At 56.6% G+C, this 25,466-nt stretch overlaps 1 protein-coding gene across 19 annotated transcripts in view; it reads right to left on the reverse strand.

Moving 5' to 3' along the window:
* DYSF (dysferlin) overlaps positions 1–25,466 on the reverse strand; it is a 231,105-nt gene that overhangs the window by 87,607 nt on the left and 118,032 nt on the right. For all 19 annotated transcript variants that reach the window (XM_059943014.1, XM_059943011.1, XM_059943010.1 and 16 more), the window contains 5 exons: positions 25,223–25,328; positions 24,825–24,967; positions 22,936–23,109; positions 7,563–7,656; positions 6,978–7,055 (listed from right to left, as the gene is read on the reverse strand). In XM_059943014.1, coding sequence (XP_059798997.1) covers positions 6,978–7,055; positions 7,563–7,656; positions 22,936–23,109; positions 24,825–24,967; positions 25,223–25,328 — 595 coding nt within the window. The remainder of the gene's footprint in view (positions 1–6,977; positions 7,056–7,562; positions 7,657–22,935; positions 23,110–24,824; positions 24,968–25,222; positions 25,329–25,466) is intronic.

Raw genomic sequence — 25,466 nt, forward strand, 5'->3', positions numbered from 1 at the left:
AAGGCTGGCAGAGACTGCTGGGTCCCACCCTCAGAGACTCCTTCATCGGGTCTGGGGTGGGGCCTGAGAATTGACATTTCTAACAAGTTCCCAGGTGTTGTTGATGCTGCCTTTCAGGACCACACTTGGAAACCAATGCCAGAGAAGGTCCCATGGGACTGAGTGCATGTAATTTGGGACAGGAGCAAAGGGCTTGGAGGAGGGGGCTCCTCCAACTTCTCTCATTAGGGGGCAGGGTCCAGTTTGCTGCCATTTTGTAAGACTCGACGTGCCAGATGCTGAGGGCATGTGGACAGGGAAGTCTGGGGATGCAGGAGGCTGGCAGCTGGATGCTAGATGTCTGGCAGGGCTGAGCCCAAATGCTCTATCACATGCCCTATACCCTTGGCGGCTTCTCCATCCTGTAGCACCTTGCATCCTCTGCCCCCTCCAGGGCAGCCCCCACGTGACTCAAGAGGGCCTCAGCGCCAGACATCTAGAGCTGGGGTGTCCAACTGCAGTCCTGGGGCTGAGATGGGGAGCTAGCTCTTCCCCACAGAGGGGAGGGGAGCAGGCCAGTCTCTCCCTGGTCATCAAGAGTCCAAGTGGCATGCCACAGCCACGGCACAGGAGGTGGCAGAGAGTGACTATCGAAGAGGTGGGAAAGTTGGAGTGGGCAATAGGAGGACTTCCATCAGGGGATGGGGTGGGGGACAGGGTCCAGGATTCTGGCTATTGCTCAAAGCGCTTGTTTTAAGGGTGAGGGGGGGGGACCCGTGTTAGGAAACAGAAGCTACGGGCACTCACTGGCCGAACAATGCTGGGTTTGCCTAACAGGAGGCAGCCACCAGGCTAAGACCAGCTTGCCAGCCTTCAGGCACAAAAGCACACTGGGGTCAATCCGGGAGGGCTTCCTGTAGGAAACAGGTTTTGAACCTGATTCTGGAGGTAGAAGAGGGCAATGGGAGGCCCTTGGCAGAAGAAGGGGCAGGGGAGACATGCCCACCACATCTTGCCACGCCCATCTGGTGGGAGCCTCCCTGGCATGGGGCTCTCCTTTCCCATGCACCAGCCTGGCAGGGCTGGCCCAAGCCGTTCCCTTCCTGGCCCTGGCAGGGCCCAGCGGCGTCTGTGCATTTAATGAAACCGTCTGGCTGTGATACCATCAGCTCCAAGCTCGGCAGAGAACCTCTCCCCGGTTCCAGTAAGAAAAAGAGGGCGCGTTCCGATAAATAAAACCATATTCGAGAGCCAGCGAAAAAGCCCCTTTTGTTCCCGCCCCCTGTGCTTCCCAAGGCTTTATTTTTATAAGCGCGCGGGCCCCAGACCGACCGCGTTTACACAAAGATCACAATTGCACATTGTGGCGGCCATGCACGCTGTATTGGTGTTGGCAGCGCCCCCCACGCTGGCCCCCGAGCAGGCGACTCCTTCCAGCAGCCCCATCAGCGCAGGCAATGAGCTCAGCACTGGGGGGAAGGGAGGGGGTGGCTTTCAAACAAAAATCACCCAGACCCACACGCTCGCCCCGCCCGCCCGGGGCAGGGGGGAAAAACACACAACAAAGGCATTGTAAGGAGCAGGCCTGGAGGCCTGGGGCCTCAGACACTGGGCTACTGTGTGCTGGGGCCTGGCCTCTCCCCACACAAGGCCCAGCCCCTCAAAAAAAGAGAAACAAGGGGGGTGGGGTGCTGCTGAAGCAAGGTGGGCAGATGAAGGGAAGCCAGACGGACGCACAGACACAAGCCTCTTCCAGGAAAGCCAGGAGGATGGAGAGGCAGATCCCAAGGAGAGGTGGAGGGGAGAGGAGAGGCCAGCTCTTCCCAGAGCCACTCCGGTAGGGGAGGGCCAGCATCAGCCCTCCGGCCTCACCTGCCAAGCCACACGGAGCACCCCCGGGGCTGAAGCTGGATCGGAGCTCTGTGAGGACCACAGGCTGCCCTGGGAGCTCCAGCCAAGAACACACAAGGGTTCTACTGGACTCCATCACCACCGGAGGCCCCAGGCAGGTGACTGCTGGACCTGAAGCCCTGTGCCTGACCTCTGCTGTTCAGACCTTCCCGGAGCTCCAAGGAGGACCCTTCTGCAGTCACAAGACACTAAGCTTCCCTCATGGGCCCTCCCTCCAGCTGCTCAGACCACAGGGCAGGTGTCATCATACCCCTTGTCAGAAGAGGGAGCGTTGCCCCAGAAAGACGAAGTCGCTAGCCCCTGCTCACAGGTGCCTGGGACCAGACTCCCTGACTCCCAGTCGGTGCTCCTTCTACCCGCCACGAACACAGGAAAAGAGCCCTTAAGACAGGGCGGAGTAGACTGCTAGTAATCAAGGCAATGCAAACAAAAACTGCAATACAGCAGTATTTTTCCTATAAAATTAAGAAAAATTGTTTAGATTTATAAAACCCAGTGCTGGCGAATATTTGACGAAATAGGTACTCTCCTTTATTGCTGGAAGCAAGTCAGCAACCCTTTGGAAAAGCAATCAGGCAGTATGCCCTGAAAAACATAAAACTGTTTACACCCTGTTTCCCATATTTCTGGGAATCATCCAAATTAACCAAAAAGCTATATGAACAAAGATGTTCACTCCAGCATTATTTGCAATCATTCGTTCAACATACAGTTACTGACTGACCAGAATATGGTAGGTAAGCACAGTGCTCTGAATATGAAGGTGTACGAGACACAGTCCGGGCTCTTAAGATCATGACTGCTGCTTGGAAGTGGTAACTAAACATCAGTTACAATACAAAGCGATGTGCAGCTTCACAGCGGAGTGTTCAAGGCGCTAGGGGTAGGGGTACGCCCTGGAGTCTGGTGGCGTCAAGTCAGTACCCCGAAAGGCGGTCTCCTACCCCGAGTCTCAAGAATAAGGAGGTAACCAAGGTGGACCAAAGAGAAGGGGGCGGCCAGGCACCCAGCACAGCACTGGCAAAGGCACCAAAGGGCACTCAGGGAACAGCGAGTCTGTCTGAGGGGGGGAAGGGAGCACCCCGGGCCCCAGGGAGGAGGACGCAGGCGGGCAGATCACAAACGGCCCTGGATTCGTGCTGAGTGAGCTGGACTGAATCCTGTCCGTCAGTGTTCCCCAAAATGTGTTCTTCGCAAGGCGAGTTCTCGAGGGAATGAAGGAACGCTTAAACACGTTCAACAGGCTCCTTTCCTGCAGCCGCCCCAGCCTTCGATGCCACCATGATTTGTAAATCGCTAAGTGTGCAGTGTTTCCCAGTCTCTCTCGCTCAGGAACCCTTTTTAAGTGGAGCATTTCACAAGCCTCCAGCACACCTTGGAAAATAGCTTCTTAAGCTCATCGGGAGAATTCCCCCAGCCAGAGCCAAACTTAACAGAAAGCTGTGCTTCAGAAGAGGGGGTGGGCTGTGACTGGAGTCCAGACAGAGGAAGTCCACAAGCAAGGGCTCCCCAGCCCCATCCAAGCCAGAGTCTGGATCTGGGGGAGACGAAAGCACTGGTCCCCACAGAGGTGATTTCAGCTGTGGGGCACCCATGGTTCACCAGACCTCACTGTGGCCTGGCCTGGCAGCAATGCCCCTCAGGACCACCCAACTAGCACACAGCTTTGACCTGCCTGGAACCATGAGGCCGGCAAAGAGGGCACAGGACCTTCTGCTTTCTTGGCAGACGCTCCACCCCCATAAATGAATAACTTGGCATCTGATCTACTAGCCTTCTCTCATCTTCTTCTTTAACCGACTCGGGTCCCTGAGCCCACTGACCCATGAGACTCTCAAGGAGGAGTTTCTGGGTGCCTCAAGCTAAGGGCCATGCCCTGGAATGTGAGCTGCCCAAGGGTCCTCCCTCCTGGTGGCAGCTCTGTAGGCAGAGCGTATGGCTCCCTCAAACCACACCGGTGGTCGCCGGCTGGGGGACGAGGCAAAGCAGAATTCCCTGGAGTATAACAGGGCAAAGGAGACAGCACCCTCCCCGATCCCCTTGGAGAAGTATCAGTCTACAGGGAACAGCAACTCAGCTCTGACCGCTGTTCAGAGCCACAATGCTGCCCAGTAGGTATGGCCCTGAGGACAAGTGATTTCTAAGTCCTCTGGAGTCCTATCTTTTCTGTTCAAAGTAGATCCAGTTCGTACTCCAGATGCTCACCCAGCAGTGGCAACCCTATCCCAATGTAAGAGAAGTCATTTGAATTAAGCATCATTTCACATTTTTTTATACCTAATCACTATGCTGGCCACACACACTCATAAGCACACAAGCACAGGCCACACTCGCCCTTCCAGTGGTCCAGAGAATTGATGCCGGCCCTCCACGCAAACCCCACCCAAGGCAAAATCCTCAGGCAGCCTGGATGGCGGTATCTCCACAAGCCTCCCTCCCCGACCGAGTTCAGTGTTATTCATCAAGTGTTTCCTGGACAATTCCTCTGTGTCCCCCACACCTTCAGCCGAGGAGAAGAAATAGACAGAGCACTGGCCTTGTGGCAGCCCCAAGGCCCACCACACAAGGGCACAGCACAGGGTCATGGGAGCCCCACTGGGGGAAAAGCCCAGAGCAGCAAGGTCAGAGCGCTTCCTGAGGAGAGCCCTGTCCGCTGCAGATGCCAGCAAGCAGGCTGGAAGATGACACCAGCGACAGACTCTGTGCCGGACCCTCCCCAGACCCCAGACATTCCTGATTCACACAGGAGTTTCCTCTGAGAAATGCCAGCCAGTGGCCATGGGCAGCCTCCAGCCACCCCAGGGTCAGTTCCAGGGGAGAAACTGCTTTGGTTTAGGGTTTGGGAGTGAAAATAAACACTCTGGGTTTTATAGGTTCACCCGTGTTGGCTGCTGTTTTCCTTTCCAGCAGCCGCTCAATCAGGCCTTTCATTCAGAAGCCAGCAGCCTCTGAGGAAGCCCTGGGCAGTGCCCTCAAAGCTCAAGGGATGTTTATTTGGGGGAGGGGGTGGAGCTAGGATGGAAAGTGTGACGTCTCCTGCGGCCCCCGTACCAGGCTGACCCTGCTTGCAGTCCCCAGAGGTGCGGGTCCCCAGGAGGAGCTCCCTTCCTGCAGGGTCCGCCCCCAGCCCGGCCAGTGGAGGACAAGGGGCCCTCGACCTGCACCCCACTTACCCACCCCCCACGCACAAACCTGCCGCCTGCACCCCGACCTCTCACACCCTCCCCTGAAGGAAGAGGAAGCAAGACTGTGAATTAGGTCACTTCTCTCTCCTGGGGGTAGGTGCTGATTGTCAGAAAGCATCCTGGCCAAGGTTCCCAAGAAGTCACAGCTGCAGAGATCTCCCCCGCACTCCCACAAACCCCCGCCACCTGCCAATCACCACGTGCTTGTTGCTTCATCCACCCTGAGCCTGGCTGCGTGGAGCTAGAGAAAAGGTCACTGAGAGGAGAGGAACACGAGGAAGCACAGCTGCTGGGGAGGAACCAGAGTGGTTCCCAGGTCGGGGAGGAGCAGGGTCCAGAAAGGAGGATGGGTGCCTGGCCGTGAGCTGAGTGCCATTCTGTGAACAGGAGGTCACTCTCATAGGAGAACTCAGATCTACTCAAGTAAGTAGCAAGCACTTGGAGTAGGGTACATCACTTGTCAGCTATTTTAACTCAAGCAATTTAGTTTCTTCATCTGTAAAATGGGAATGTTAAATGCCTGCTTCCTAGGAAAGTTGTAAGGGGTACATGAAAAAATGTCAGCAAAGCGCCTAGGCTCATAGTGAGCACTTAGTAAGTGATAGTTCTTTAGATATCTTAGTAAGTGTTAGTTCTTTAGAACCTGCTGCAGGTTCAAGAGTAAGTCAAGGTCCCTTCCTGGAGGAGCTCAGAGTCATGGTGGGAAGAATATGACAGAGGGAGATGGCAATTGATTTATGCAGTGGGTAAGGACTCTGAGAGAGGTGCTGGTGAGGTCCTGGCCAGGTGCTGAGGAAGCAACAACCAGCTCAGCTTGGGGAAGAGTCAGAGGGCATCTGGGCTGGGTCTTGAAGGATGAGTAGGAGTTCACTGGATTAAAAATAGGGAGGGAAGCCATTCTAGGCACTGAGCACAAAGGCCAGAAATGTGGAAGAACTAGACAAACGCTGACAAAAGTTGGTGCAGCCAGAGCTAGTGGATAGAGGGGAATTAGGGAAAGATGAAACTGGTGAGGTCCAAAGGGGTCAGATCACGAAGGAGTTGTCCGCCAGGCTAAAGAGTTGGGGATTTACCTGTTAGTGTCTATATCTGAAATCAGGGGAGTGACATGACCAGCTGTGTCTGGGGTTGTGTGGAAGGTCACAGGGAGGCCAGGAGATGACTGGAGCATTCAGATAAAAGGGGTAAGGCCAGTGTGAGACGGCAGCCACGATGCAGAATAGGAGGGAACAATCTCCGAGACAGATTCAGGAGCCAGAATCAACAGAACTGGGCACCTGATTGTTACCAACCTGATGGGTAGTAGAAGCGCATTGATGTGATACTAGGACCAAGGTGGGAAGTAAAGGGGGGCCTGGATCTGGGGGAGGGGTCCCAAGGAGTTCAGCTTGGACAAGATGAACTGAGGTGCCTCTGAGGCTTCCAGGGGAGACACCGAAAATGTAGCTGGACATAAAGGAACTAAACACCTGGAAGCTTCCCCAACAGGAGTGGCTACTGGGTTGCCTGGGGGACCCCAGTGCCCAGAGAAGAGAACACACACAGAACTCTCAGAAACATCAGGCTTAGAGGGCAGTAGCTGAGTCGGAGCAGGTGCAGCAGCAGGAAGCTGCAGGAGACCAGGAGAGAGGGGTGTCCCAGGGGCCAAGGCCAGGGGGCTTTCAGGAGTAGGGGACGGTCAGTAAAGCCAAAACCTGCAGACGGGTCAAGCAGGCCACCTGACAACCAGGAGGACACAGTGACCTGACAGCAGCCCTCACCTCCACAAACCCAACAAACACAGCGTCCCCCGACCCACCATGGGAGAAGCCCGGGCCATGTTCCCTGTGGTCTGAAGGCCCAATGACTCTGTTCCCAGCTCTCAGTCCCTGGTCCCTGGCTCTCCTCCCTCCTCCCACCTACCAGAAAAGGAGTCTTTGTCCATCGCAGGCAGATCCCGGGCCTGGTACATGTAGCAGCGTAGATGGTAGCGGTTCCCGTCTGCACCGAGGAAGAAACAGATGCCAAGTGAGGGGTTGGGGGTGAACAAGATCTGGGGCTAGAGGGGAGGACAGAGGGTGTCCCTAGAACGGGCAGCGGACAGAGGGGCTGGATGGTAGAAACGACACGTGTACGCTGTGCTGGAGTTAGCTGTTCTCAAGATCAGGAGAGCAGACCACAGCCCAAAGGTGGACCCCCAAGTGATGTGTCCTTGGGCCTGGTGACAGCTGGGGAGGTGGCAGAGGAGGGGGAAGGAGTGGAGGGGTCACAGATGATGGGGGCAGTGAGAATGCACAGCGCCTTGAATGCTGGATTTCAGGCTTAGAGTTGACACACACACACACACACATACACACACCAAGAGACACTGACCCACTAACAAAACACCCAGACTCAGTCCTCCTCAGCCTCCACATATACACCTGACCATGTAACCCACACAAACAGGAATGTAAGGCTACACACTCATCCGTGTCACACCGGTAGACACCTCCAAACGTCACTTACAGTCAAAGATGCAGGAAATCGTGGGTCTGTTCACGCCAAAGCTCAAGGTGGAGACAGACTTGGAATCTTCACTCCTGTCGTCCACCACGCCGCCCTGGAGATGGAGAGCTGGTCACCACAGACTCTGACCCCAGAGCCTGGGGGTGGCAGGGAGACTGGTACAGAGAGTCAGGTCCCCAGGGTCCTTTAGACAAGGCTCCTCACCTGCCCAAAGCTCTGATTTCACTCCAGAGGAGCGCCTCCCCAGACCCCAGTGTTAAGTCCACAGGGAAATTCTCCCTCTCTAGTGGAGACCAGACGAGCCAGAATGGGATTTTGAGTTGTTCCAGCCTAAGAGGTTAGAGTTTGATAGAAGGAAAGACTCGAAGGGGCTCTCTGAGAGGGAATCCAGTGGGGATCTGCCCGGGGTGATGAGTTAAGGGGAGCCCGAGTCTGGAGGGCCCTGTCTAGCATCTCTGTCCACCCAAGACATGTCTGGACACAGCGTGGTGCCAGGGACACACAGGCACGTAGCTGGGTCCCCAGCTCTGGGGAGAAGCTGCACTGCCTCCTCCACTGTCTCTCATCAGCTCCCACTGTGCTGACGGTCAGAGGAGGCCTCAGCCTGAGGACAGGGAACAGGAGCAGAGGCAGGGTGGGTCTACACTCAGCCTCAGAAGCTGTGTGTAAACCTTGCCCTTGTTAGCACTGGGCTCTAACCACTGGGCCATAAACCAGCCTCCTTGGACCAGATCCCCACCTCCTTGGTGCGCTGCTTCCCTCCGCCACCACCTCTGCCACACCGCCGCCCCTCATCAGGGATGAGCCCCAGAGGGGATCAAGGCCCCCACAAAAACTGAAAATGTGCCAGTCACACAGCAGCCCGTCCTTCCAGACCTGGCTTTCTGTGATATCAGCTCCACCAGCCTCCCACGGCAGAAGCCCAACAGAGGGACTGCCCGCTTCCTCTGCAAGCCCTCCCCGCCTCCCCACACTGTCACCTGCCCCAGTCCCTCACCAGTCCCTCTTCCCAACACACAAGCATGCACACCCTTGAAAGAAAACCCCGGCCTCCCCTCCCGTGGCATTTTCACCCCGCCCAGGCCCACCCAGAGCAGCCACTTCCCAAGGCCACCCTGCCCTCCACCTGGCGACAGCCATTTCCCAGGAGTCTCGAACTCTCCCCAGGCCCTGCAGCTACATCATTGCCCCACGCCCCCAGATGTACGGCCACCTAGTTGCTCCTCCTCTCCAAACCATGCCCACCCTCAGGGCCTAGCCCCAGGCCTCCAGTCCAAGAAGCCTCCCTGGGTGCCCGTCCACTGGCTTCCGATCGGCCCGCACCCAGGACCAGAGCCAGCTGCATTACCCACACTCAGCACTCGGCTCCCGGCCTGAAGCCCTCCATGGCTCTCGCCACCTGAAGGGTCCTGGTCAGACCCCCAGCGACCTGCTCCACCTTCCCCCTCCAACACCAGGGCTTACTTGCCCCAAATCCAATCGGGTGGGCCACGCTCCCCAAAGCTCATCTTAGCACACCCAGGGAAGGCCTGCCCTGGTCACTCTGCGTCAACAAGGAAATGCAACCTAAAGGCAGGCAGAGTCATCCTCTGCTCCATCCCACAAAAGGGCCCATAAAACATATACGGGGGAAAGACTTGTTCATCCGCTCTCCCAGGGGACCCACCGAGGTCCGGCTACGACTGGGTGCGCTCTGGCTCCTAGCACAGGACACCCCCCTTTCTGACAGGAAGATACAGTGACCCCCCACCCCCTTTCCTTTGGTCACAATTTCAACACAAGCTCTAGAATCAGATTCCTTGGGCTCCAGTTCTGGCCCTACCATTTACTAGCTGTGTGACTTTGGGCAGGTTGCTTAACCTCTCTGCACAAGTCTCTCTATAAATTTGGGATAATTCTCCAGTATCTATCTCAGAGAGTTGCTGGGATTGTTAGGAAGATAAATCCCATGTTGTGTTAGCACACCACCTGCGGAGGTCATAAACCATGAAGTTACTAATTGTGCTCAGGGGTGGTATTCATATACCCCATATTTGTTCAAAATTATTCCAGGAGCTGGAAAAGTGGACATTTCAGTGCAAAGGCACAGTCCTGGGCAGAAATCAAAATCGGTCAGTCAAGCAATCAACCTCTCTCCACACACACGCACACACACACGCACACACACACGCACACACATACACACGCATGCACGCACACACACACATACGCATACACACACATGCACGCACACATGCACGCGTGTGCACACACGCACACACATACACCCACACAGGAGAGCAGGACAACAGGGAGGGATGCAGACAGGTGAGAACCCAAAGGCCACAGCATCTGCAATCTTCCCTCCCGGCAGGCGTGGGTCCCGGGCGTCCTGGGTTCCCGCCAGGGGAGGCCTTGGGCCCAGCCTCACAGCTCTGGCCCTGCCGCCACCCACACCAAGCCCAGCAGCTAGTAGCTCTGGTCGGAGGGTCTACGAGGCCGCATGTAGGGCCGGAGCTGGGGGCCCAGCAGGCCACCCCAGGCATGAGGTACAGGGACGCCAAGGAAAGCAGGTCAGGATGCTGGAACCAGGGTTTGGCCAGCCCCCAGGTGCCACGAGGCTTAGTGCAGGCAGCTCAGGGCGCCTTGGTCGAGGGGAGGGCAGGCTCTGTAGCCCCTCCACCTCACCCTGGCCACACATATGCCCCACACCAGCAAGTAGGGCGCTGAGGTGAGTGCGGGGAGGGAAGCCACCTCCGGCACCCATGGGCCCCATGATTCCTCTCTCCCACCAGGCGCCTGCAGGGACCTACACGCTTGCGGGCTGCCTCCAGGGCACATCCCCCACTCAGCGCGCACCTCCTCCAGGTGGTCCCCCCAGCCGCGTCCCGTCAGCAGCGGTCCCACCCAATGGCCTCTGTCCGGGGCTTTGGCAGCGCTTTCTGGGTCTCTGTCCAAAGGCAGGGCCGCCTGCCTGTGATGCAAAAAGGTGTCCCCCTCCCTGGGATTTCCACAAGGCTGAGGCCAGGTACCTCAGGCCCGGCTCAGTCCTGGCCCACAGCAGGCCCTGGCACCTGGCACCTGGCAGGCACCAGGCAGCAGGCCCTGGCACCAAGAATGACACCCTTCAGAGGCAGAACCAGCGCTCCCTCGGGATGGCCCCGAGGGGCTGCCGAGGCTCCTCCACCTGCCCTGTCTCCAGAGGAGGGGCCCATAGCCGCTCCCCCCGGTCCACAGGGCCTCTGTCCGCCCCCACCCCCATCTGCCGCCCTTGCGTGGCCCTGCCTCCGCCTCCCCTTCCCTCCCTGCTCAAGGAGACAGACAGGGGTTGCTGGGAAGAAGCTAGGAGAACCAGGACGACACACACACCTAGAGTCCCCAGTAAGTCCAGTCCCCGCCAGAGGAGCCTCAGCCCTGCAGTCAGCCAGGTTCCCAGGCTGGGCAGAATTCCACCCACCCAGCAGGCCAGCGCCTTTACATCCTCTGGCCCACTGACCCTCCTAGGGGGGACTTGAGCTCTCCACGCATCCCCTTCAGACCTTAGGAGCAGAGCGGAGGCCGGCTCCCCTCCCAGCCCGGCGGCAGCCCCTGCGTTGAGTCTCCAGCAGTCAAGATGCTCACTCCCAAACACCACAGCCTGCTGCCTCCACACTCAAACCAGCTGAACCCCCAGGGTCCCCTTTCTCGCCCTCAGGCCTCCTACACACAGTTCTCTCTGCCCTGCTCTTTCCCTGGCTTTTTCCTCAGACATCCAGTCTCACCTTCAGGGTCACCCTGCAAGGATGAGTTAGGTACACCTCCCGTGTGCTCCCACAGAGCCCCAGATTTCCCCCTTACTGCATATATCACCCTCCATTGTAAATGGAGGTGATGAATGAACAGGTAAATACCTGTTCACTGTCTGCCCCTCCCACAGAGAGCTCTGTGAGGTTCCCCCCATGCACCCAGCATCCAGCAGAACCCCTCACACACAGCGGGTGCCCAATTAATAATTAGAGAATGAGTGAATGAATGAATGAGCACACACCTTTCTGGGGAGAGCTGATGACAAAGGCCAGGTCAGGGGATCAGCCTGTGCGTTAACACAGATAATCCAATGCCACGCTTTTTCCACTTTGAAGCATATTTTTGGCTTTCACACGTGGACATACATGGCTCACGTTTGGGGAATTTCTCTCAAAGCAAACAATGAAGTCTCATGAAAAGCTGATTTGGGAGCTTCTGGGAAGCATCTCCCTCCCGTCAGCCCGTCCCTCTGGCATGCCACTTGTGTTTATTGAACACCTACTTTGTGTCAGGCCTTTCCCACATTCGAGTTGTAAAATAGGTATTGCTGCTTGTGGAGACATAAAATGTCACCTCCCCAGAGAGGCCTTCCCTCAAAGGTCAAAACTCATGTTCACATCCACACCGTCACATACCCCACCCCACACACCCCAACCCCATATAATAGCCCTGTCTACTCTCTTATTCAGCTTTACTGTTCCTCGTAGCACGTATTACCCCACACATTTGCTATATTAACGTTTTTGTTCATTGTCTCTCTGGCTCCGTGAGGGCACTGCTGTGTCCCCAGAACCCGCTACGATGCCTGGCACACAGAAGCCCTCAGCAAATATTTACTGATCAAGGAATAAAATCCAAGTTGAGCCCCAGTCTCTGTAGGTGCCTCTCCTGTCACATAATCACCCATTTTCTGGAGGGAACTGTTTGGGGCTAAAGGAACTTTCTGGGCCGAACCTGACTTGAGGGAAGCACCCCCTGAGAAAGCGATGATGTGGGCAGAGGGGAGAAGAGAGGGTCAGTGGAGGCGCAGCAGAGATGCTGTCCTTAGCATTTATCGTCACAGCAGAATCCTGACGACATCTTACCACCTTACAACAGGGACTGTTACTGCCTTTGTTCTCCAGACGGGCAAACTATGGCACACAAAGGCCAAGCCACTTAATGATTGCGTGGAGGAAGAGCGGCCTGCAACTCCCTGACATTGCACAGCATGTGCATAGAGTAGACGATCAGGGCGACTCATTCATTTTACAAACCCTGAAGCTCCGACATAGAGAACATCAGGCTGCCAGTCCCCGGGCATCGGGCTCCATGTCAGGCACCAGGAAGGGGGGTGGGGGGCAGGTGCCTGGAGCTCACAGTGTGGGTCGGAGGAGGGTAGCTGGGGGTGCCTCAGGGAAGCCTGAAACTCAGATTCCTCACTGTAAAGTGGCCATCGTGGTAACACTCACCTCGATGGGCTACTGAGGAAAAGGCAGGGGTTTTCAGCCTTGGCACTACTGACATTTGGGTCTACGTAACTCGTTGCTGTGGGGACTGTCCTGTGCACTGCTGGATGTTCAGCAGAATCCCTGGCCTCTACCCACTAGATGTCCATAGCTGCCCCCCTCCCTCTGTTGTGACCACCAAAAATATCTCCAGACATTGTCAAATGTCCCTTGGGGGACGGGGTGGGGGGTAGAAATTGTCCCCAGCTGAGAACCACAGGTGGAAATTAAATGAAACGTACCCACAGCCCTTGACAGGTCCCTGGCACATAATCAGCATTCATCTCACCAGTTTCGTGCTGAACAATACCTTCCTCCGCCTTAATCCCTGCCCTCTGGCTTTAAGTTTGGAATTCATCACCATCCCTCTGCCACAGGACCTTTGCACTGGCTGTTCTCACCACCTGGAATGCCCTCCAGAAAAGCTAACTTGAGCTCTTCCCTCAACTCAGTCATCACTGAGGCTTGGACACTTCCTCGACTGCCCTGCCTTTATCAGCAGCCCCTACCCAGCCTCTCCTAGCATCTCTCCTGCATCCATCTTTCCATGTGTATGGGTAAGGCATGCACGTTCCTTTATCCCCTGCACCTGACCCCAGTGTCTGGCACTTAGTAGGCATTCAATGAAGATTTATCGCATGAAATGAATCACCAGCATCCCCGCCCTAACGCATGTGCACAGCACTCAGGCCTTAGGTCCCAGGGAAAGCGACAGGAAAGTGTGCATCAGACAGCAACCTCCCAACCTCATGGGGCTCAGGGTCAGATGCCACCAGAGAAACAGAGAGTGACGTGGGCTCACTTACACCCCAGGATGGGGCCATTTGTGGGGTGGAATGGAACAGGGTGGGCCCTTGGAAGGTCCCATTCAGGAAGGTTTCCCGGAGGAGGGGAAAGAAGAGGGGTGCTGGAACAGGGGGAGCAGTGACACGCTGGAGGTCTGCCCCCCTCCAGAGCTTAGGGAAGGCTCGGCTAGGGGGGCAAGGCTGGGGCAGGGCGAGGCCGGGAGCGGGAGGGCTGGCTTCCCTCTGCTCTCACTTGGAGCCCTGAGCAGAACCAGGCTGCAGGGGTAGCTAAGGGTCTGGTTTCCACCCACCCACCCTTCATCCCCACTCCGCACTCACACTCTTCCCCAGCCCCAGGCCAGGCTCGGGGCATTGAGTTTCCCACAGTCACATTCCTCCCTCCATAGCTCATGCCGATGTGACTCCCAGGCCGGGGCTGGCAGCCACGCGGTCTGTGGCCATGCACTTGGTCTTGTGGCTAGCTGTGGGAGCGATCCTGCTGCTTGCCCAAGGGGACTGGGGGGCCTCCAACCCGCTGTTGCCCCGCTGGCAGCCACGGCTCCCTGGAGGTGCCCGAGCTCAGGAGGGTGAGGAACTCTCCTTCCCAGATGCCAGGGCTCCCCAAGGGTCCCCTGAGCCAGTGGCCAAGCCCACCTTCTCTGCTGAGGGCTGACCTCCCGGGACCCTGGCCGCCACACAGGGAGGAGGTGGGCAGGTTCTGGGAAAACAAGGAGTCTGTGAAGGGGACTCCTCGACCCACCTAAAGTGGATCCAAGACGGAGCAGCAGACCCCTGGCGTTTCCGAGATTCTTTCTGCACGCAGGCTGTCACACACATGCCTCCTCCCTCTGGCACTCCCACACGGGGTCTAGAGGTCTGGTTCAGGATCTATAAAGCGGAGGCACCGAGGAGACAGAAGGGGCCAGAGCAGAGGAGGATGCAGCAAAAGGACACAGGCTGAGCAGCGGGGCTCCCCAGGGCTGAGTAAGAGGGGGACAGAAACACAGAAGCCACACTCACGGCGGTCAGGAAGAAATGGAGCCTCGGAGGTAGCTCCAGGGGCCACCAGGGCACGCCCTGCCCCAGCAGAGTCAAGCATATGGGTTTCAGGGGCCAGCCACCCTCCTCGCCTTACAGGAAGGACTCAATTCCTATGTCTGACGGATCCAAAGAGCACAGGTGACAGAGCTGACAGGAGGGGTGCCACTATGCGGAGCCCCAATCTCTTTCTTTATGTGAACAAGATCAGAAGACCCCCGAGAGCAGCAGGTGCTGGAGCTGGCTCTCAGGGCTCATGAGAGATCATTAAATTTCCAGCCATTTGCAAGCCATTTGTTAAACACAGTCACTTGTAAAAATTAAATCATATAGATTTGTAACTTCAGAAATTACTTCTAAAACCAAGGTGATAAATATTCAAACGCATCACTTCCAAATTCTTCCACTACCTTTTACTGTTATCTTGCTCCCAAGGTGATTTACATCTAGAGTATCTGTGAGGTGGAAGTACTATATAAACACTATATAATGGTGTGCGACTGCCCATCTCCTCCTATCCCCACATTCTGTGATCTCACATTGAGACCTTGCAATTGGCCATGGCAGGGATATTTATACCATATCAGCAAATGCTACAAGTAGAGCTGGATTTGTTCTCTGGATTTTTTTCCGGAGAGCCAGTTGTTAAACGTCGACCAGCACAGGCAGGCCTCGGGTGACCTGCCAGGATCTCTTCTTCACCAACGGCTCTGCTGGGACACCCAAATAACAAATGACAATGTAGAGAAGAGTGCTATAAACCTGTGCAACCCAGCCATTACCCATAAGATTTTTCACAATATTCAACCAAGGAAACACCACTAAAATAATTATTACTTGTTTTCTCTGTGCCTCAGTTTGTTTCTCTGTAAAATGGGAGCACTAATAAAATCTACCTCAGGATTATTGGGAGGCCTAAATGAGATAATACATGAACAGGGCAGAGGGCACTGCCTGACACACAGCACATGCTCTAGAAAAGTTGACAAACTTTATCCATAAAGGGCCCGAGAGTAAATACTTTCACCTTTGCCAGCCACGTAGGCTCTGTTGCAACTACTCAGCAGCCGTAGACAATGTGCACATGGATGAGCATGGTTGTGCTGATACAGCCCTGTTTACACAAAAAGGCCGAGGGCCAGACTTGGCCAGTGGGCCATCGTGTGCCAACCCCTGCTCTGTCAGGGGAGGTGGTTATTTTTGCTGTGTTGTTATCACCTCCATCTGATAAGTGAGAAAACTGGGACCCAGAGATTCATGTTTTCCTTCAGGATGCATGGGAAATTTGCTGGTAGAGCCCGGGATCTCCCAGGACCCCCCGCAGGGCTCTTCCCAGCTCCTGCTTCCCCATCAGAACTCAGCACCTGAGCAGGGATCTGAGGCAGGACGGGACTGAGTGCCAAGTCAGGGCCCTGGAGAGCCCACACCCATGTCACTGCCCTGACTGCCCTGGCCTCAGCTTCCAGGGAAACCCCACACAGGCCCACAGGCCAGGCCAGAGGAGAACCCTGTAAAAGAGAAAACTTGGGAACACACAGCCCTCTCTTCCTAATCAGGGCTGATTGCAACCTTAAGTGGAATAGCAGGCGAGTGTGCAACCCCATTTAATTTACGGCTGGAGCCAGGGCTTGAGAGCAGCTGCGAAACTCCTTGCAAAGCTACCGGCCAGCCCCTGGGGAGCCTGGGAGTGGAATTAGGAAACCTGGAGAATCCACAATGCCACGTGTGGGCTGGCACGAGTGCCTGTGTTTGCATGTGCCTGTGTGTCACTCTAGGCTTTCCAGGTCTCTGAAGTCTGCAGAGGACGCTCAAGCAGGTTTTAGGCCATGCCAGAGTGCCTCCGTCATCAGGACAACTGTATGTCCTTGTTTGCCTAGCTTATGCCTATTTTCCAACATGACTTTTAATAGTGTCCAGACCAGACAATAAATTATAAGGTCACCCTAGCCACTGTGTACACAGACCCTCATGCGTGTATAATGACACACAAGGGGCACACCTGTCACATCCACCCAGCAGTAACACACACAGTCCATGCTTGCCTGTGTGCTGGCATTTTGTCTCAGGTACACAGACACACAAGTTTCAGTGAACGCACGCAGGCTTCAGCATCCAAATCTTGGGTGAGATAGACCCAGAGTCCACATATTTAGAGTATTTACTCAAATGGTCCTTCTGTGTAATCCTCCGGTGGCCCTCAACCTGCCCCGTAGCACAATGCCAGGTGTGGAGCAGGTGCTTGATTAGGACATTCAAGAGACACAGAGCCGCCTTCCAATGGCCCACAGACCCAGCCAGGGGTCTTGATTACTTAATAAGGCAAACCCCTTTCACCTCTCAGGTGCTGCCTTTGCTCACTCTAGGAAGCATGCCTAGGTGCCCCGCACACCGCAGGATTTCATCCAGGTCCAGAGGTGGCCCCTCCCCCCCCCCACCCACATCTGACCTCCTTTTCAGCCAGTTCAAATCCCAAATTCCTCCTCTCTGGCACCAGCTTCTCCCTGACCCCCTTCTTAGCACTTCCGACTCCCAGCTGCCCTTCCCTGCCCCCTGACTGGGGCTGGGGATGCCTGTCTCTGTGGGTCCTTGGCACTTCAGGTCAGGACTCAGGCCCCTGCCAACCAAGAGGCTTCCTGGCTGGGGGCAGTGGTGCCAACTCCCCTCTAGCTGCCCAACTGCTTCAGGGAGGCCAAGCTGCCTGGCTACAAGACGAGGAGGGGGATGCATCCAGCCGAGGGCTCCAGCCAGCCGCCCATGATGCTCCCTGGGACCCCACTCAAGGGTCCTCTATGGGGAAAGGACTTTATGCCCTCATAGCAAGTGGGGGGATGAATCTGGGGAGAGAGAGCAGAAGAGCCTGCTCTTCTGGCCTTGGTTCTAGAACCGACTCATGCCGTGCCGCTGGGCAAACTCCTTCTCAGGCCTCAGTTTCTTCTGGGGCTACATTAGGGGCTCAGAGTTGTTCTAGAGCAGCACTGTCCAACAGAACTTCCTGTAGTGATGGAACTGTTCTGCACTGTCCAATATGGTAGCCACTACCCAGGCGTGGCTGTTGAGCTGTTCGAATGTGGCCGGTGTGACTGGGGAACTGAATTTTCTTATTTTAATCACTTTAAATGTAAATTTAAATAGCCACACCTGGCTAGTGGCTTTCATATTAGACAGTGCAGTTCTGGAACCTCAGTCTCCCCAACTGTAAAATGGGTATAATCATAGAATCCAGCCTTCTGGGGTCCCTGTGAGGATGAAATGAGACAATGCACGTACAGCTCTCAGCCTGGTCTTTGGCACGAGGTAAAATAGATTTTTGTAATTCTTACCCTCTTTGGGATCCTAGATTTTCTTGAGAATTGGAGAAAACCACGGACTTTACATCAGAATTTACCCACCACAGACACACACATGCACACTGCACACACACGCATATCACACATGTGCACACTCCATATACATCCATACACACAATCACACACGTGCTTACACATCAGACACACGTGCACACACAGATCACACATGCACACCCACAACTCTGCATCCAATTTCAAGCAGCACCAAAGCCAGATGGCGAGTGCTTTCGAACATGAAAGTTCCTTCCAGCTCTAAAAATCTCCATGACTAGGAGCACATGTGGCCGAGTCTCCATCTCCTCTTCTCCCTGCCCAGGCTCAGGCATCTCAGAAAACCCTTCCAGACACTCCGGGCCAAGCGCAAAGACAGGGCTCTGGAAAAATCCTCGCGCATGGAGGGCAGGCCCAGGGCAAGGGCCACAGGATGGATTCTGTGAGCTCATCCCCGGCAGCCGTCACCAGGGTTCTCAGAGAGGCCGGTGGCGTCAGGAGGGGGTGACTGGGTGGACGCCGGCGGTGGCGGTGGCGGTGGCGGCGGCAGCGAGGGGTGTGGGGCAAGGAGAGGGAGGCTGGATGGAACACGCTATAATAGCAGCTTTGTGCTCCGCTTCCCAGCTCCCTGGGAACGCCAGGAAGATTATGAAACCCGGTGTCTTTGGGAATGCCAGGATATTAGCTGGAAAAAGAATAATACGAAAATAAAATAATGCTCGGGATGGAGACAGCAGACGATTAGCAGACAGAGCCAGGGCCTCCCGCTCCGCGGAGGGAGCCAGGCTTGGCCCCGGCAGAAGGTTTCAGGGAAAGGCTTCCCGTGCTAACGAGCAGACTGGGCCTGCCTTCCAGTGAGACGTCTTCAGGAGGGGAGCTGGCAAGCGAGGCCCAGCTCGCTGGTGGACGCGTGGGCCAGGGGACGGGCAGTAGGAGGCAAGGGGGCGCCACAGGCCTGGCCCTTGCGCCCAGACGTCCAGAACTGTCAGATTACCAGGAAGCCCACCTGGCCACCACCCACAGTCCTGGCCTCCTCCAAGCTCTGCCTCCCCAGGTCCTCCTCCAAGCCACCCTCATTAGGCGCTGTCACTCTGGAATGACCCTTAGTCTGCCCCCTAGCACTTCGGAGATGCAGATTCTGTTGGGTTTATTTGCATTCACACGTGAATATCCCTCTTCCTAATCAGACAGGGGTTTCCCATGAGCCAGGCCTCCACTATCAGGTGGAGGATCATTGGAAGAAAAGATCACTTTCTCCCCACAAGGAGCAGGGAGAACATGTCACCTGTCCCTGCCTCGCTCTCTAGGGCCCTGGTGACACACCTCCAGTCAGGAATAGACACCCCGCCTCCCTCAGAGAGGCACCCGGTAGTGGCCGATGTGACTGCCTCCCTCATCTTCGGGATGCACTGTGCACCTGACATCCTTGTTACTCAGAGATGCTCCTTGGACCGGCAACATGGGCATCACTGGAGGCTGTCAGAAATGGAGACTCTCGGGCCCCACCCAGACAGCAGATCAAGAGCATGCGTCTTAACAAGATCCCCAGATGGGTCTTATGTTCGTTAAAACTGAGAAGCACCTCTGTACATGGGTTATGTCCTTAATCCTTATGATGGACCCATACATGTAGTGACGTTCATAAGTAACAGAGTCACTAAAGGGACAAGTGACCTTTCCACAGCTGAAGCAGAGGAAGCAGAATTCAAACCAAACCAGTGCCATTCAGAAGCCTCACCCACCCCACCACGCTCCCGCCAAGTGAATCGGCAGGCATCAGTGACCAGTGGGCAGAGGCCAGTACCCAGAACAATAGATTGGTCCTGGCACCCAGAAAACCCAACCATCTGCCCCAATGATGCAGGGTGGACTCTAGCCCCAGTGCCTTGCTGGAGCATCAGTACATCCCAGGATGAAGGACAGCAGACTTACGGATGGGAACCCAGGCCATCCTTGGTCCTGGCAGGAAGCATGTAAAGGTGACCATGGAAGGGGAGAGTGTGTGTGTGCATGCGTGTGTGTGCGTGTGTGTGTGTGCGTGCGTGTGTGTGTGAGCACGCGTGGTGATGGGGGCTCATTTGCTCAAGTAGAGTGGTCCAGACAGTTTCTGTCCAATGGGCCTGTGGTCCTGTCCAAGTGCTGGTCACACCTAAAGACTGTGTCCAACTCCAGGTTTGTGGATCCAGCCGTTCTAACCACTGTCTGCCTCTGGCTCCCTACGTCAGCAAAGTTCCCCCAGGACTCTGGGCTTCACTACTTTGGTTTCTTCCACATTTCACAGGCGAGTCCCATCTGCATCACAGTCATTCACCTTCCCACTTGACGTTTGATTTCAATGCTCCCTCATGACATTTTTCTCCCACGTAAAGAATAAACGGACTGGTTTCTCTGTTCTGGGAAATGGCCCTCTTCATTCTCCCGGTCACCGAGCCATGAAAGCTTGGCAGTGGGTCCACCAGCCTTGCTCGTCTTCTTCCCCTAGATCCTCGCCAGCCCCAGAGCCATCCACGCTTCCATCCACGGGTCTCTGGGCACCTCCGGCCTTGCGCCCTCTCTCCTCCCAGCCCCCTCGCCTCACAGCTGATGCTCAGCGCCCACGCCCCCAGCCTCCCTGCCCCGGGGCCACCTGGCAGGCAGCCGCCAGATCCATCTTCCTCATACAGCACTTCACCGTGTGTGTCACACTTGCCAGGGCCAACCGTGAACTCATCGCAGCCCCAGGCCCACCCCGCCCCGTGGCCTGGCGATGGGAGCGGCCCTACCGTCCACCCAGCAGAGCCTCTGATGCCCATTTGACCCTTCCCTCCCCAAGCCCTGCTACTCCACCTCCCTCCACTTCGGTCCCTTGGCTCCCACCCCAGATGGTCACATCTTCCCAGATCTCTAACCAAGCCTCCTGATGGTCTCCTGATGGGAGGCTCTCCGTCCCCAGCCATCCTCCACGGCTACTTGATTAATGGCCCTAAAACCCAGCTCTGACCAGTGCACTCCTCCTCCGCTCAACAACCCACACTTGTTCCCTGCTGCTCATTCAAGAGAAGAGTCCTGTGGTCGTCATCTATAGCTCTGTGTCCACCACCGTTTGGGGTTTTTTCCTTTTCAGATGCTCTTCTCCCCAGCCTGTGGGGCTGTCAACCACAGAAAAGGGGCGTGACCCAGGACGGTCATTCAGAACATTCCGTTCCTCGCCCTCAGGCTCAGGGGCTGGTGTGGGCACGGGGCCAAGCAGAGCCAGTCAATCGCACACGAGACAGTACTGGCACTACTGAGAAAGTGCACTCTCCGCTCTGGGGTCTCCAGCTGTGAGGAAACAGAGGATGCCCGCTGGGCTGTGCTAGCTGTAAAGGTGGCGTCAGCCTCTGTCACAGGCACCATCTTTGCCAACGACATGGAAAGAGCCAGTGTGAGAACGGGGCCAAGACAGAGGAGCGAGTCGGGGACACTGTGTGAGCCCCTAGTTCCTGCCAGGCCTAATGCCTGATTCACCTCGGTGAATCAGATTCCCAGCAATCTGAGCCCTTAAGCTCTTTTTCTCTCTTCAGTCCACTTTGGTTGTATTTCCGTCGGATGAAAATGAGTCCTGGCTCCTTAGAGGGCAAGCACCCTCAGACCTGGCCCTGCCTCTGAGGCCTGCTGAGGTCTTTATTCCCCACTCCTCAGCTGGAACCACACAACCTCCCCCAGGCACTGCCCTGTGCCCAAGCTAGGCCCCTTCTGACAGGACAAGGAGACTCCCGGCTGCAGCTGCTCCAGCCTGGGTGGCAGTTCCAACCCCAACCTGAGCACCAGCTCAGGGCCCCAGAGAGCCCAGAGCTCTGCCGTCTCCTTCCAGCCTCCTCACCACTTGGCCCCCAAGACCCAGGAGGGGCTCCCTCCAGAGCCTCTGACATCATCTGGGCCCCGGAGGGTTTCCTCTGCCATACTGGCACCCCTGGGAGTGATGGAACCTCCAGGCCCTGCCCACTACCCCTCGGGGCCACTGCCGGCCTCAACTCCCTTCTCTGTAGCCATCCCATTGGGTCAGGGGCCTGCCCCACTGTACTCCTTGGCTGAGGGCTAAGACCCACTGCTCCTCACCCGGACGAAATGCTCATATGGACACGCGCGCACACACACACACACACACACACACACACACACACAGCTGGCTCACACGGACACACTCAGATTCCATCAGCCAGCGAAGCTGGTGGGACCTGCTCCCCTGTGTCACAGCCCAAAGCCCCCTCAGGGGACAGACAGTCCTACCTGGATGTCAGAGAAGGTGTCTCCTCCCGGACATCTCACTCCCAATGCCTGGAGCCCCCACACCAACAGAGTGGGGGACAGGCTACCTCCTGGCCCCGAATGTCCCCACTCAGACTGTCCAGGAAGGGTCTGCTCATCTCTTTTGTGGAACACATCATCCTGACCCTGGATAACCTTGACCTGACCCCCATTCCACTGGCTCCAGGAAGTACTCTCTGAGGCAGGACAGCCAGCCTGGGGTTTGATCTCTGAGGCACATCTCTCCCCAAAATTCCCGAGGATGCCCACAAGATAGCCTCCTCTCAGGAGGACTCATGTCCAACCAAGGACATTCAGGGTCACTAGACCTCTCAGGCTACTCCCTTGGACCGGGCCAAAGCCTCCCAGACCCACTCCCCAGGCCAGCCAGCCTCTTCAAGAAGAGCCAGGTCCCTTGGCCCCCATCACAGGTCAGACCATCAAAAGGCCGGGGCCCTCTCCCCTGGTCCCTTCTCGATTACCAAAAAAGCAGTGGGTCTTCTGGTGCCAAGAAATGAGCTATTTTATTTTAGGAGGACACCCAGACTGGTGTCCACTTTCCCCACATGCAACCCCGGAGGACTGAAGCCAAAGTCCTGTCCCGGGGTCCTCTGCACCTCTCCTGCGTCAGCCCTGAACAGCCCTGGGAGACCACGCTGCAACCCACCAACCCAAGATGACCACTGCCACGTACCAGGGCCCCCTCGAGGGCAAACACAGCTGCAGGCCCCGTCTTCTCCAGTGGTTCCATGCGGCGGCGCCAGCGGCGGCGGCGAAAGGCGTCTGTCTTGCGGTACTCCAGGTGGAACTTCCAGCCAAAGAGCGAGGCGTACTCCCAGCCCTCACCCTCCGCCTCTGCCTGCCTGTGCTGCATGGGAGAACAGGGCAGACTCAGAGGCCACTTGGCAGGTTGGCAGGGAGTCCTGGGTTGGGCTCCAGCTGTGCCCTCCCTGCCCTCCACGATTCCCCCCCACACACCCCACACCATCACCCTCCAGGTGGGAAAACCTGGGAGGGCTGCCCGGAGGAGGGGGCTCTGAGCAGCTTCCGCAGTGACAAGAGCCCCGGGTCAGGAAATCAGGAGGAGAAGAGGCTCCCTAGGCTGTGGGGAGGTCCAAGGAGCCAAGAAAGGAAGGTAGGTGATGAAAACACCAGCCCAGTGATGAAAACACTGGGCTTTCGGTTTGTTTGTTTATTTGGATTCTGGGTGGATTTCACGAATCCAAGGTTTTCTTGTCATTTCCTTTTTCTTCTTCATATCCCAGCTTATAAAAGTGGAAATGGGTCTGCAATTCAGAGGCAAAATGAAGAGCCCACTTCCCAGCCCCAGGCTGTTTCTCCATGAGGCTAGGCCTACGTCAGTGTGGACAGACCCCCGCACTTCTTTTCAAGGGGTCCTTTCCCAGCCTGGGGGAGCCCCGGAGGCCCCTTCCCATCCACCTCGTGACCTGAGATGATCCTCAGGTCAGGCCCAGGCCATGAGCTCGGTGACAGTGCCAGTTCCGGAGGCCAGCTGCATCCCTCTCCAGGAACGATGCTGGTGGTGAGGGAGCAGGCGAGGCTTTGCCTCTGTCCCCTGGGTGCCCTCACAGGGAGAGTGGAGTCTGGTTCATGCCACCAGGAACAGCCTGCTGCCCAAAAGCCTTGCCTCTCCTGGGACCCAGTGACCTTCCTCTCTAGATTCACTGTGACCAAAGAGAGAGGAAGGGACTCGGGTCATGCCAAAGGCTATTCCCAGACTGGGGGAGGCCTAGTTCTCGAGCCAAAATTCCAACGTGTGCTTGGGAAGGAAGGACGCAGGCCAAGAGGGTTCCAGGGAGGCAGGCCCTGAGGCTGTGCACGACACGGGCATCTGTGTGACCCCAGGAGCAGGTACAGGCACTTGTGTGCTCATACAAGCTCACTCTGCACCTGTCTGTGTCCCAAGAGTATCTGGGCACGGCCGTGGGCATGTGTGCTCACACTGTGTACATGCCCTCTGGTAAATGCTGACCAAGCCCACCCAACCCCTTGACCAGCATCCCCCTTCTCCAGGGAACTGGCCTTGCTGGAGGGAACAGGCTCCCTCCAGCACGCCCCCAGCAACCCCCAGCCAATGACTGACGGCTAAGACCGTACACACCCCAGCCCCCTTGCCTGGTGAGGAGGATTCTGTGGTGCTCCAGGCTGAGCCCCTTCCCGAACCACAGCTCAAGCCAAAGCTGACTTTGCCTGAGACCACATCCTTGCTCCAGGCACCCCTGAGAGTACTGCCTCCATAAACTACAGGCAGCCGAGTCCCTGTCTCAGACTCTGCCCCTCGGACACCTAGCCATAGACACACTCTAGGTATGCCTTTGCACCTTCCAGGTCTGTGCGTGAATTCCAAGTGCCTCCCCTGGCTTGGTCATGGGCATTTGGGTGTTTTCTGTCCGTGAGCATCTGTGTGAGTGCTGGGTGCGATCTGCGAGCATCTCGAGTGAGCCCGTGTGCCTTGTACATGTCCTCTGCACAGAAGTGTGCACCTGTGCCCAGCTGGCCTCCCCTCCCCAGGGCCTCACCCCTACCCATCCCCCCCCACCCCCCCCCACTGACTGGGCTCACCCTCTTCAGCGTCTCCATCTGGCTGAGGTCCCTCCTGCGCAGGCGGACCCAGCGCCGCCGACGGTGCGTGTAGTACATCTTCTCAGCAGGGACCCAGTGCCTCGGCTTCCGGTCCGGGGGGATGGTGATGCTGTACTCCCAGCCTAGGGGAGAGGTGCCCATCACTCACTGCCTGGCCGTTCCCCGTCTCTCCATTTGGGGTACGTTCACAGACTTTCAAGTGGCCCCTGACTCCCAATTTGTACTTTATAGTGAGGATTCACCCAGGAAGTCCCCCAGATGAAGCAGCCCAGTGAAGGCCAGAACCCCAGGCCCAAGGGGCCTGCACTCAACAGTGCCCCCCTCCGGCACGCCTCGCGAGTCTGCCGGGTGCTCACTGGGCTCCACGTGCTGCCCACCTTGTTCGTCAACGGCCCGATTGAGGTCCGTGGACCACTCTTCATCTTCCCACTTCCAGCCCAGCGGGCACTCGATGTCATCCTTGGGAAGCACCTTCTCCCCGTTCTAGGGTAACACAGGCCAGGCGAGCATGAGAAGAGACAGACGTGATCAGGGAAGATGAGAAGATGCAACCTGACAACATACATTCTAAAGCCCCATGTGTGACTCAGGCTCGGTGTCCTACCCTTGCCAGACCTCACA

The sequence above is a fragment of the Balaenoptera ricei genome, chromosome 13 (assembly GCF_028023285.1).
Source record: "Balaenoptera ricei isolate mBalRic1 chromosome 13, mBalRic1.hap2, whole genome shotgun sequence".
NCBI classification, from domain to species: domain Eukaryota; kingdom Metazoa; phylum Chordata; class Mammalia; order Artiodactyla; family Balaenopteridae; genus Balaenoptera; species Balaenoptera ricei.